At 39.1% G+C, this 12,928-nt stretch overlaps 1 protein-coding gene across 3 annotated transcripts in view; it reads left to right on the top strand.

Moving 5' to 3' along the window:
• The window catches only part of Col14a1 (collagen type XIV alpha 1 chain), a 220,025-nt gene that overhangs the window by 133,378 nt on the left and 73,719 nt on the right, over window positions 1-12,928 (top strand). For all 3 annotated transcript variants that reach the window (XM_055626634.1, XM_055626633.1, XM_055626635.1), the window contains exons 24-30: window positions 202-348; window positions 3,959-4,015; window positions 7,058-7,197; window positions 8,200-8,323; window positions 8,618-8,761; window positions 9,895-10,059; window positions 10,686-10,724. In XM_055626634.1, the coding sequence (XP_055482609.1) occupies window positions 202-348; window positions 3,959-4,015; window positions 7,058-7,197; window positions 8,200-8,323; window positions 8,618-8,761; window positions 9,895-10,059; window positions 10,686-10,724 (816 nt within the window). The remainder of the gene's footprint in view (window positions 1-201; window positions 349-3,958; window positions 4,016-7,057; window positions 7,198-8,199; window positions 8,324-8,617; window positions 8,762-9,894; window positions 10,060-10,685; window positions 10,725-12,928) is intronic.

Below are 12,928 nucleotides of genomic sequence, written 5' to 3'. Positions count from 1 at the left end.
TAAACGTAATTTTTAACAAAAAAAATCAGTGGATATGTAAAAATCTTTACCTGGAGATTAAATACCAAAAATAAATGTAAATGGTGGGGTTGTATGATGTAGACTGTTCCTATTATGCCTTGGATAAGTTAATACTTGAAGTAATGGCTGTTTCTTTTTTTTTTTTGTCACATATGTATATTTTGTTTTGAATTTATATAGATACACAAACACAAGAATCTACCTTGGGAGGAGGTGTAAACAGGCATTGCTTCTATGGACTTCAGCCGGATTCAGAATATAAGATCAGTGTTTACACAAAGCTCCAGGAGATAGAGGGACCAAGTGTGAGCATCATGCAAAAAACACGTAAGTCAAATGTCTTCTCCTGGTCCCCCTCAAAATAAGCAAACAGCATATTGCTATGGACCCGCATCTTTACTCTGTGTAGAAAAATAATAGCTATTACTGCCCAGGAGTATGGACAATGCACATTTTTTTTTTTTATCCACACCCAAATTCCTGCTACTATCATCAGTATGTTTTCGTTTCCATTCCCTGTATGTTGCTCGAGGGAACACAAAGCCCTCTTATGGCAAAAGGCTTGAAACAATGTTTTATGTTATGATCCAAATACATGAAAAGCATTCATGGTATGTGGTGTGTGAAAATGAGTTTGGGGACAATACCATCTTACCACAGCAGTGAGAGTGGGCTCGGAGCCAACATGTTCCAACTGGCTGACCCTGGAGTTACTGCCTCCTTGAGAGGCCCTTGTGCTGTTTTTCAAGCTGGCTTGAGATCTGATGTGTGGAATGGAAACGCAAAGTACAAAATCAAAACAATGCACTTCTTACATGTTCCAGGGAACTGAGGGTGTCACCTTCTTAGGGTAGCTTTTAATCAAAGTTCCTGACCTGGAGGCCATAGCCATTAAAAAGGATAAAATAGATTTAATAGTAGGGAGCTGAAGGTGGTGCCTAACTCAGTATCTCTAATTTAAATTCAAATTCCCAAAGATGAGCATCTGGGCACGTGGTGGATGATGGGATTTTCTTTTGTTTCTGCATGGCATTTAGAAAGAACTAATACCTTGTATAGCTCTTCCAACTTCCAGGACCATAGAGAAAGAAACCACAGTCAACATATTTCCTTAAAAACACTGCATGAATCATGTAGAGAACGCTACTGTTCAATCTTAAAGCGTTTTCATCAACCTGGAGAAATTTTTATCTTTACTCTGTCCCTTTTCCACTCTTATGGAACCTCAAGCAATGACCTTTATTTTGTAGTTTCCTCTCCAGGACATTTTATATGAATAAAAATATATAGCAGACAACCCTCTTGTCTCTGCCACATTTTGATTAGCATGTCCTTGAAATGCATCAGCTGCTCCTTTCTCTTATTGTTGATTGGAATTCTGTTTTATGGATGTGCATTCTATAATTTTTTGAAGTTAACAGGCCTTTGGTAGTATCCGAGCCTTGAAGTCAAGCATGTTTTATTGAATCTCTGTGAGGCCACTTTCAGCTACCATGGTCTTAGGTGGTTCAGCACCTCTAAGATTATTTTTGCTTTTCCATAAAATTATTTATTTTCTTACCACCAATGGTGGCTGTGAATGCTCAACATCTTTGAGCACCTGTTGAGCTCTTTTTGTGTTTTATTGAACACATACTTTTTTGTCTTCTTGGGAGTCACAACTGATAGCCACAGAACTACATCCACTATCATGCATTTTCTCTGGACCTTTACTCAAAATTTTTTTTAAGTATATTTTGAAAATGTTGAACATCTTTCAAATAAAGCCCACGTACTCTCCTGGTGTCAATCTGCTAGAAGCTGTTAATTGCTGGGTTCTCAGTTCTATAGGCTAAGTTACTTGTTTATGCTTAGTGCTTGTCTGGCTGTTAAAAACAACTTAATTTGTGACCCCTTGGTCTACTTTAGTATCCCCTAACCTTAATCTCACAACTCTTAGCTACCAACCTAGGGTTAGTTCCAACTGGGATCCCTTTGTTTGATGTAAATATTTCCCTGCTATGGAAGACATTTGTCTTCTATAACTTCCATCATCTGGCTCTAGTTCAACTTTCTGAAGCAATGCAGACCAGGACTGTTTGTCATTTATGTGGCAGCCCCTCACATGGTGGAAGATAGGGGCCATCTGGGTGCCACGCAAACATTATAAACAGCGGCACCAATGTGTGTGCTCTTATACCCAAGAGATTTTTTCACCAGATGTTTTGCTCCAAGAAACTTTTCCTTGATTTGATTCTGAGTTTGTTGATGAAATTGAGGATATGTCTCAATCTTCTATATTAAAGAAAATGCTTAATAGTAAAAGTGACCCATTAATCCCAAGTTGTTTAAAGTGCCAAAGCCAGGCTTTGTAAGCATTTTGTAGTTATCTAAGGCAAGTTTAGCAATCATACTTATGTTATTAGTATTTATTTTTGTTATTAGTATTTATTATTAGTATTTACATAAGAATGCCATGCACACAAACAATGTTATATGAAAGAGGTTTATTGGGTAGAGATGGAGAGAGAGAGAGAGAAAGGGAAAAGAAGATAGAAAGAGAGCCATGGTGGGGGGAGAGGGCACCCCAACAGAGAGAGAAGAGAGAAGTGGACAGAGCAAAGGTCGGAAAGTAAGAGAGAGAGGAGGAGTGGCGGACCAGTCACTATGTATCTGACCCAGATGATGTCATAGGATGCAGGTACTGATATAGGACATTGTCAGGACCCTAAAGGTCCCTAAGGGAAGGCCAGTTGAATTGCATGCAGAACATAACAATTGGAGGCTTTATTTTTCTCTTTTTTTAATTTTATGATTCTCAAAAAAAAAATCAGAAACCTTTAAAAATAACAGTGATTTATATATCCATAATAGAACAGCAGCAACACACAAATTGTGTTTTCCTTCATTCTTTCTTCTAGAGAGCCATATTTCTACCACTGTGGTTTTTTCCAAAAAAGTTTTTTATTTTCCCCACCTATGGTGTCCTGCCATGATGTCCTATGACTTGCTTTGTTTCAAATAATAATTAGTTCATGGACCTTTTTTCTTCATCAGGAATATACAGTTACTTCATTCTTTCAGGTTGACTCACTCATGTCATGTAGATAATTTAATTTTATTGGATCCCAAATTAGAAGAGACTACAAAATTCATTTTTTCTTTTGAAGGAATTCTCTTTATAGCAATTGGTCAGAGATTGAACTATTCCAGCTGTTGCTTGCTTGGAGCTGGAATTCCCCTTTGCAAATGGCCATTATTAGTAGAAAGATTTCCAAAATATTAAGTTTTTTTCTGTTTTTTTCTACATCTTCACTATCAGGTATTAAGAAAAACAAAAAATAAAATATTATTTTATCTTTGCCTAATGACACTACAACTCCTTGATCCTTTGCTATGTGAGCTACCATGAGAACCATTCTCTCTAACTGTCTCAGGTCATCTGCATAGGGCAGGTTGAAAAGATCTGACCACACTCGAGTCCCTAAGTGTTTATTCTTGAACCTCAGAACTGACTTTTTTTTTTCCAGACTGAATAGAATAGAGAGTGAATCATGTTTGATTTGTAACTGGCCTCTTTGACGACACAGGGTGGGAAGGGTTAGAAGTGTCAGGGGCCAAAGATTGATTGTCAGTACTTGGGCAGAATGGAAATGAAGTTCATTGTGTGTGTGAAAACAGCCCAAACCTACCTCTCACATGAGCACTAGGATTTCTGCCTTAAATCAACATCAGAACCACTCTGTAGTTGGCAGTTTGATTACATTGACTCCTGCTGGGCTGCCTGAATGGGGGCAGAAAAGCCTTTCAAGCCTTTGGTGTGGAATGACAGGATGGATAAAGCCAGTTTTCACAGGCTGTGGCTATTTTATGGCAGTCATTAAGTTCTCAAAGAAGGCAGTTATCAACATCATGGATAACCTCGAATAAAGATGCACTGTATCACTTTCCTACACAGAATCACTTCCCACGGAACCACCAACTTCTCCTCCGACCATTCCACCAGCAAAGGAAGGTAAGAGAACAGTAACAACGGGGTGATTCTAGAGTCAGGATTCCCGTTGCTTTTGTTTGTTCATTCAGGGAAAACCACAGTGGGTGCTGGAGAGATGGCTCAGCAATACAAAGCACATGCTGTTGTTGTAGAGGACCTGAGCTTGGTTCCCAGCGCCTGTGCAAGCAGTTCACAACTGCCTGTCACTCTAGCTCCCGGGTGATCCAAAGCCTCTGCCCTCCTTGGATATTGCACTCACATTCTCAAACTCACACATAATTTTAAAAATAAGTGAAATAAAAATTTTAGAAGAAAGCCAAGGTATTAATACAAAATGTGTATTATCCCACCTAATTTTCTCCTTAATATACATACATATATATCAAATCATAGTTTATCAAACCATGACAATTAAAAATCCATTTAAAAATAAATTGTATACACTGAATGGATTTTTCTTACAGACTTGCATAATATTGATTTCATTAAAAAATCTCAGAGTACAAAATGTTCACCAAGCAAGAATAGTTAACGTAACGTGTAAGTAAAAAGCTAATGTGTAATTTTAAACTCAATTTACTTTGGTAAATTGGTCTCTAATTTACCCCTGAAATGCCTCTCCATGCTCTATCCTCATTGCCACAGCTGGAGGATAATTATTTAAGCCTCCAAACAAAGTGGTGATGATTCATTTTTTCATCCCATTAATGAGTATTTATTAGCTGCACTATTAATTTCCAAAGTTCTTCTGGTAGGCACGGGAAATACTATAATACCACATGGTTACTGCTCTTTGCTTACTTTTATTTTTATAAGAGAAATGGGTACAAACACAGATAATTAGTGGTATGGGTTGTAAAGGAGAAATTGGTTTATGATAGCCTGGGAGTGAGAATAATTAATGCTGCAGTTAGTCAGTGACTACTGAAGGAGTGGGGGCCTTCATCTATCTCTGAACAAGCCTGAGAGATAAGTAACAGAACAGAGTAAAGATAGAATTATGGTGGGAATTGTGTGCCAATAACGACTTGGGCTTTGTTTTTCAAAAATATGATGCCACGCCGCTCCTGATGAGACCTAATAGACTAGGATCAGAAGGAAGGAAAAGAAGACCTCCCCTATCAGTGGACTTCAGGAGGGGCATGCGTGCAGAAGAAGGAGGAAGGGAGGGATTGGGATGGGAGGAGGGAGGGAACCACAGGGGGGATACAAAGTGAATAAAGTGTAATTGATAAAGAATTTTAAAAAATGAAAAAAAAATGTTGCCACAAGAAGATCACTTAAGGGAAGGATGGCATAATACAATCTTCACTTAAGAGAGATAACTTTGGGCCAGGGAGATGGCTCAGGTGGTGAAGTTTTCATTCATAAGCATGGGTGGCCTGATTTTGGACCCTAGCATCAAGGTAAAAGCCCAGTAAGCTGTATGTGACCCTGGGCAGATAATTGGAGTTTGTGGCCCAGTCAGGCTAAGAAAAACAGCAAACTAAATCTCCAGATTCAGCGAGACACCCTGTAGGTGGAGAAGGACTAAAGAAAACACCTGGCATCAACCTCAGTGCTCCCCGTGCATGCATACTCATACACACTCCTGAAGACACGTATACAAAAATACTAGTTCACAGTAGGAATGTTAAGCTGAGTAAGAATGTTGACGCAGTTCCCCCATCGCACCTCTTGGCACTATGAAAGCTAGCCAGCAGGAAGGAAGCTTCCTGACAGTACAAATATGTCTTCTCCACGTCCTGTGGCCAAAGTGTGTGGTGACTCTAGCAATAGGGTCTATCATTAGGTCCTTGTGGGTGGCCAGGAGCTATAGGAATAGCTTGTATTGTTTTGGAGATTTCTAGGACACCTCTGGCCAATAACTGGAGAAGAGGTATCACACATGTAGTACTGGGCTTTTTATTATGAACAAGCCTGAAAGATAAGTAACAGAATACATAAGGCTCAGTGTCATCAAATTATCTAAGTCCATCAAGTGTTCAGGAATTATCAATGCTTTAAGGAGGCACAGAGAAAAGAGTAAAGATAAAATTATGGTGGGAATTGTGTGCCAATATTAATGATTTGGGCTTAAGGACTATGACACTTATACTGGATACTTATTAAGCATGTCTTTAAGATTAGAAAAAAGGCCTAAGAAGAAAATTTAAAAAGTTTTATATACTAAATATAAATTTCTTCATGCATGTTGATAATTTTTTTTATTTTAAGCAATGTTTAAATTTAAAAAAGTAAAATTTAAAATAAATTTTGCTTTCATTTTGAAAATAAAACTTGATATATATTTCATCTTTCCATGAAAATGGAGGACATGATTTTTTTCCTACTTATAATTAGATTTGCAATCCTTTTCAGCATTAGAGTCAGACTAAGAATCTATACAATTATGTAAGTCACAAGAAAGTCATGAAGGTAAGATCTCCAGATCATCCTGTCCCTGAGTGTGAACTCACTCAAAGATGATTTATTTTACCTGATAGACAACTGACAGGAGTGAAGTTCCTACAATAGGAAGTGGGATGCTTTTTCTAAGAAAGCAAAGAGACAAATTATTTCATAGAGTATTTGCATGCAAGTGAACTAAAATGAAAAGACTGAGATTACTGAAGAACAAATTGTGTGTTTCATCATAAAACATAGTTAATCACAATGATCCACAGTGACAGAGGAAAAGAAGAATGGATCATGACAAACCATTCAAAGCGAACTTTGAAAGAGGGCTTTCAATGGAGAAGAATTTGTGTGCTTTTTTATCATGTTGATGTCCATAATTACTATTGATGATGGCTTCCTTCTGCTAGTGTTATTTGGTAATTTTTTTTTTTTTGGCATGTGTCAGTGGTTAAAGGGGCATAGAAAGAAATTTTGAGTAATGCTGTAATTAAAGTTTGCTTATGCTTATTCACAATAAATTCTAGATTTTTAAGGACAAGACTTCATGTAGGTTAGGCTGGCACCAAAGAGCTTTAATTTCCAGAAGGCAATTGTTACCTGTCTTCTGGCTTGATTGAAATATTACGCTCCTCTTCTGACTCAAAACATATTCTTGGTCTTCAGTATGTAAAGCTGCCAAGGCAGACCTAGTATTCATGGTGGATGGATCCTGGAGTATTGGCGATGACAATTTCAACAAGATCATCAATTTCCTGTATAGTACTGTGGGAGCCCTGGACAAGATTGGTGCAGATGGGACTCAGGTAAGGCTAAGCACCAAGTCATTACATTACCCTCTGCATTCAGAAATTATTTCTTAGTCTCTTACTGTGGCCACTTGTCAGCGGATGTAATCAAAGTATTGTGATGATGGAATGCTAATCTTTATAGGCATGTCCAACCTGTAGCTCATGGGATGCTTGCATCCAGGATTGCAATGATGTAGCCCAACACATTTGTAGATGACAACCTTATACTGAAATATCAAAACGTTGTACGTCCCTGTGACAGCTCTTGAGATCAGCAGAATTGAAGATGGTAGACTAGTAGGAGGTATTTCTTTCATATTAAGGCCGAGTGTCTTCTTTACACATGCTATTTCTCCTACCCTCAGGGGCATGAAATTCTTTAAAGTCAAGGCTCACACATGCTTAAGGATCATCCAGAATGTGAAACTACTTCATTCATTCAACAGACATTCGTATTTCAGTGTTCCAGAATATCAACTCAAACTGCCCCATAGTGCCACAGGAATAGAAGTAAGATGTAGGAAATTAAGATACAAAGGTTTATGAAGCAATGACTGAGATCACAGATTTTGAAATAAAATGTACTTGACTTCAGCTATCTGCTCTACCAGTGACCACCTGTGTGATCCTAACTCTCTTGCTAGATTTCATGTGCCTCTGTTTTCTCCTTTGTACAGTGGTGGAACCATAGTAGTTACTTTATAAAGAATATAACTCTGATTCTGTGGCATAGCTGGTTACCAGATAAAAGAGGTCAATTTTTACTTGTCAAATGAAGTGGGAAAAGCCCTAGAATCATTAGAAAGAATTTCTAAAAATTCTAGTTCTTAATAAGTACTTGGAACTTGAAATTTAATTTGCCTTCAAATTTGATATTTAACCACATGAAGTTTTAGTTGATGGATTGGGTTAAGGAAGAAATTTAAATAACGGGTGCTACTGTGCTCCTGTGTACTTTCCAGCCTCATAGAAATCCGTACCCACGTAAAAGCACAAACACTCACCTTCTATCTCCAGGTGGCCATGGTTCAGTTCACTGATGACCCCAGGACAGAATTCAAACTGGATGCTTATAAAACCAAAGAGACACTTCTTGATGCAATTAGACACATTTCCTACAAAGGAGGAAATACCAAAACAGGTAAGACCCAAACCGACAAACATTGCCAGAACAATGCCCAGCTACAGCTCATAATAATCATAAGAGACTTCAAGGTGACTTTTGTTATGAGGCTTGCTTATTTGTTTTGGCATTGAGTATGGAACCCAGGGCCTTTTACATACATCACAGGTAATTTCCTCTTGTGTTGCAGCCTCGGCTCTCAAGACACATAATTTTTAATTGTTCTCATTGATGTAAAAATTCTGTTCCACTCTTTTCTGCTTGTGAAAGCATGTGGAGGAGAGGAATGGAACTGTTGATTTTTTGTTTCAGGAAAAGCTATCAAGCATGTCCGAGATACCTTATTTACTGTAGAGTCAGGTACGAGGAGAGGCATCCCAAAGGTTATTGTGGTTATAACTGATGGAAGATCTCAAGATGATGTCAACAAAATCTCCAGGGAGATGCAGGCAGACGGTAAGGTTCCCCTGTATGCACCATCAATGACTGTGAAGAGCAATGCTGGCACTAAGCACACATTCCTATCAGCTTAATTAAATATCCCCTGGTAGGTAACACAGCTTTGAAGTCACACACCTTTGCCATTCTGTAACTAGGTTCTTTTATTTCAATGATTTGTTACAGCAGGGTTCCAGCAATGAGTTATAATACTATGAAAGGACCATTCTACAGGTTCAGGGAGAGGAAGGAGCTCATTAAAGAAACTCCCCTGTTTCCTGGACTGTAAAATAAAATTTCTCACAGACGGCTGTGAAGATAAAATATGTGTCATGATTTGCTTTAGTTGTGAATATGACATAATCAGGAATAACCTAGAAAGGGTGTCTCATGAGAAAATGTCTAGATTAGGTTGGCCCATGAGCATGCCTGTTTGGGATTTTCGTAGTTGGATTAACGGTGGTGGGAAGGCCTATGCTTTTATGTGTGGCACTGTTTCATGGGCTGAGCCCTGAAATGGAAAAGGAGAGAGTGAGCTGAGCAATCACATGTGTATATATCCTTTACCCTATCTTCCTGACGATGGATGCAGTGTTACCAGGTCCCACACATTCCTGCCACTGTGACATCCCTGCTGTAATACCCAGAACTGTGAGTCAGAATAAACCCTTTCTCTGCTGAGTTGCCTTTGTCAGGTATTTTGTTACAGGAAAAAACTAAGATGATATGCTTAGCAACAGTAGTTTAACACTTACTTGCCAGTTTTTACATGGTGACCCAGTGTAGGCTGCTAGGCCTTAAGGTATACTTCTGAAGGGAATATAGTCTGTTTAAATAGCACCTCATGCCACAGATGTCAGAATAACAATGAAAAGTATGCAACCATAAATATGTTACTCAAATGGGAACCATTCTGGCTCTTGTACCATCTGGGGCTTTAGCTTTGTTGAGTTTTTTCATTTTAATGGAAAATTTCTTCAAGGGATGAGGGAATAATTCTCACATAATGAAATATGCCCATGAGGAACCCCGAAGAACAGTAAGGAATGAATCAAACACTTCTCAAACAAGAACATCTTAAACATCTAGCATCTTGCACTGTATATCACGAAGTTTAAACTGATCAGAAGTCTGCTCTGTGTCTTCTGCAGGATACAACATCTTTGCCATCGGTGTGGCTGATGCTGATTATTCAGAGTTGGTTCGGATTGGCAGCAAGCCCAGTGCACGTCATGTCTTCTTTGTGGATGACTTTGATGCCTTTAAGAAAATTGAAGATGAATTAATTACTTTTGTTTGTGAAACTGCATCAGCAAGTTAGTTCTTTAGAACTTGTATTCATGAGCGTTATTTAAAATTCGAGAATATCTAATACTGGTTACATAAGGAAGGAGTCCCATGTGGAGCTGGGAAAGAACTGTTGACTCCCTTGGCTAGTTATCATGCAGGTGTTGAGTACTATGGTTCTGAGCATATGAGGCAAAAATCTTCTCTCCCACCTTTAAAGGTTTAGGTTGATGGAGATCTTCCTAAGTTAACAGTTTGCATCAAAGGCCCCAAGTTTGAAGCCACCTTGGGATACTTAGTGAAAATCAGCCAAAGTTACATAGCAAGACCCTGCCTTAACAAAACAAGACAATAATGAACAAAAAAAAATTGCAGGAAATAGTTTTCAAAGATGTTTTTATCAAACCATTTCTTGACAAGTGCTTTCTAGTAACGACCATTGATTTAATGGATCCAGGCGAGTGGTTGGAAGCTATGACCCTTTGGTTCTAAACGGGAACAGCAGACAACCACAACCATATTGTATTAGAGTTACCCTGCAGGTCAGGAGTGGTATGCTTAGGGAAGGTTCTATTAATTTCCTGCTCACAACCACGGAGTCATATATTTAGAGGTGCATGGCCTGGGGTTTTATTTCGATTGCTCTGTTTTTCAGCCTGCCCAATGATGCAGAAGGATGGAGTTGATCTTACAGGTATGTATTAGCATGCATTCTCCCTATTTTGCTTTTTATTGAAAATAGATTTTTATTCATACATTATATTCTGATTATGGTTTCTCATCCCCCAACTCCTCTGAGATCCTCCCTTCTCCTCTGAAACACACACCCTCTCTGTTTCTCATCAAAAAAACAAATAGGCATCTAAAGAATGATAATAAAACAAGATGTAACATGGGTGGTGGCGCACGCCTATAATCCCAGCACTCTGGGAGGCAGAGGCAGGTGGATTTCTGTGAGTTTGAGGCCAGCCTGGTCTACAAAGCAAGTTCAGGACAGCCAAGGCTACACAGAGAAACCCTGTCTCGGGAACAAAACAAAACAAAAAACAAAACAAAACAAAACAAAACACCCAGGAGATAAAGAGCTAAGGGAACAGCCCAAGAAACACATATAGATGCAGAGACACATTTGCACACACAGAAGTCTCATAAAAACAGAAGCCATAATATATATGCAACGGACTTGTAAGTTGTTAAAAAAAATAAGAAGAACTGACAAGACATAACAAGGCAAAGAACCTCCAGAGATGCCACCGACTTGGTTTTGTGTTGATATCCAGAGCTGAGCATGGGGCCTGGCCTTAAGAGTGTCCCCAGTGAGACTCCATTGGACAAAAACAAATTTTTCACTTCAGAGTGGTTATAAATTGGAGATAGCTTCTGGGTTAGGAGTTAAGGCTTCTCAGGAAGCCTTCTTCATGAGAAGTGTCCACTTCTCATGGTGCTGGAACTCTATTTTGTGCAGACCCATGCAGGCCTTGTACATGGTGCCACAGCCTCTGAGTTAATATACATGTTGCTCCCACTGTGTTTAGAAGGCCGTGTTTCCTTGATGGCCTCCATCCCCTCTGGCTCTTACACTCTTTCTACCTCCTGTGCTACGGGGTTCCTTGAGCCCTGAGGGGAAGTATTTGATGGAGATCTTATGTAGGACTGGGTATTTCAAGATTTCTCACTCTCTCTACACCAGCTGTGGGTCTCCATTTACTGCAAAAGGAAGCTTCTCTGGGGACGGCTGAGCGAGGCACTAATCTATCTATTAAGTATAGCAGAATGTTGTTAGGAGTGATTTTATGGCTATGCTCCTGTAGCAGAACAGTCGTATTGGTTTTCTCATAGGTCCCTGGCCTGTCTAGTTTCAGGAAACCCGAGCAGTGTCAGGGATGGGTTCCAGCTCATGGAGTGAGCTATCAGTGGGTTACTCCCACAGGCCTTGCACAAATTATTGCACTAGCACGTCTTCCAGACAGGTCATCACTGTAGCCCAAAGGTAGCAGGTTTAGTGCTTACCTTTCTTCTTTAGTAGCATGCAGAGTATGTTTTAGTGCCATGGACACTAGTCCATAGGGGTGAAGGCTCTAGGTAGGCACCAGCTTGACTTCATGTTCAGGGAGTTATCTGTGTTGTCTTCAATAATAGGGCGTTACTGTCAGTTTGAAGGGCGTGACTGATAGCATTGGGCCCCTTAGGCCATCAACTCAATTAAATGTAACCCAATCCTACCTAGTACTGGAAGCTTTCTTCTGTGACAAGAGATGTCCAGTTGGGGCTCCATCTCTCCAGTTGTTTGGTGGTTTTATTTAGATCACCTTTATACACATATATATTTTAGGGAACTTCTCCTGCATTAGGTTTCCACATGATTCCTCAAATGGCCCTTACCCCCCTCCATACTTCCTCCCTTTCACCCTTTTATCTTCCCACTCTCCATTCAGTCCTCCCATTCCTGCTATCTTCCTCATCCACCAATAACTATCTATTTTATTTCTCTTCCTAGAGAGACCTATTTCTACCCTTTAGTTTCTTGCTTTATACCTAACCTCTGCTATTAGAAGGATTGTAGGTTGCTTATTGAACACTTAAGGAGATCAAGGGGATAAAAATAGGAAGGGAAGAAGTCAAAGTATCCTTATCTATAGATGATATTATTGCATATGTAAGCAATCCTAAAAATTCTACTGAGGAACTCCCGAAGAAGATAATCACTTCTATCAAAATAGCTGGATATAAAATTAACTAAAAAAATTAGTAACTTTCCTATATACAATTGGTATGTAGGAGAGAAAGAAATCAGGGCAATAACTCCTTTCCCAATAGCCTTGAAAAAAATCTTGGTGTACTTCTAACCAAGCAAGTGGAAGGCTTGTTTGAGAAAAACTTTAAGACATTGAAAAATGA

Source organism: Psammomys obesus, unplaced genomic scaffold (assembly GCF_907164565.1).
Source record: "Psammomys obesus unplaced genomic scaffold, mPsaObe1.curated_primary_1811, whole genome shotgun sequence".
Lineage (NCBI taxonomy): Eukaryota > Metazoa > Chordata > Mammalia > Rodentia > Muridae > Psammomys > Psammomys obesus.
The sequence above is the reverse complement of the archived record's forward strand: the minus strand, read 5'-3'. Positions and strand labels throughout refer to the sequence as shown.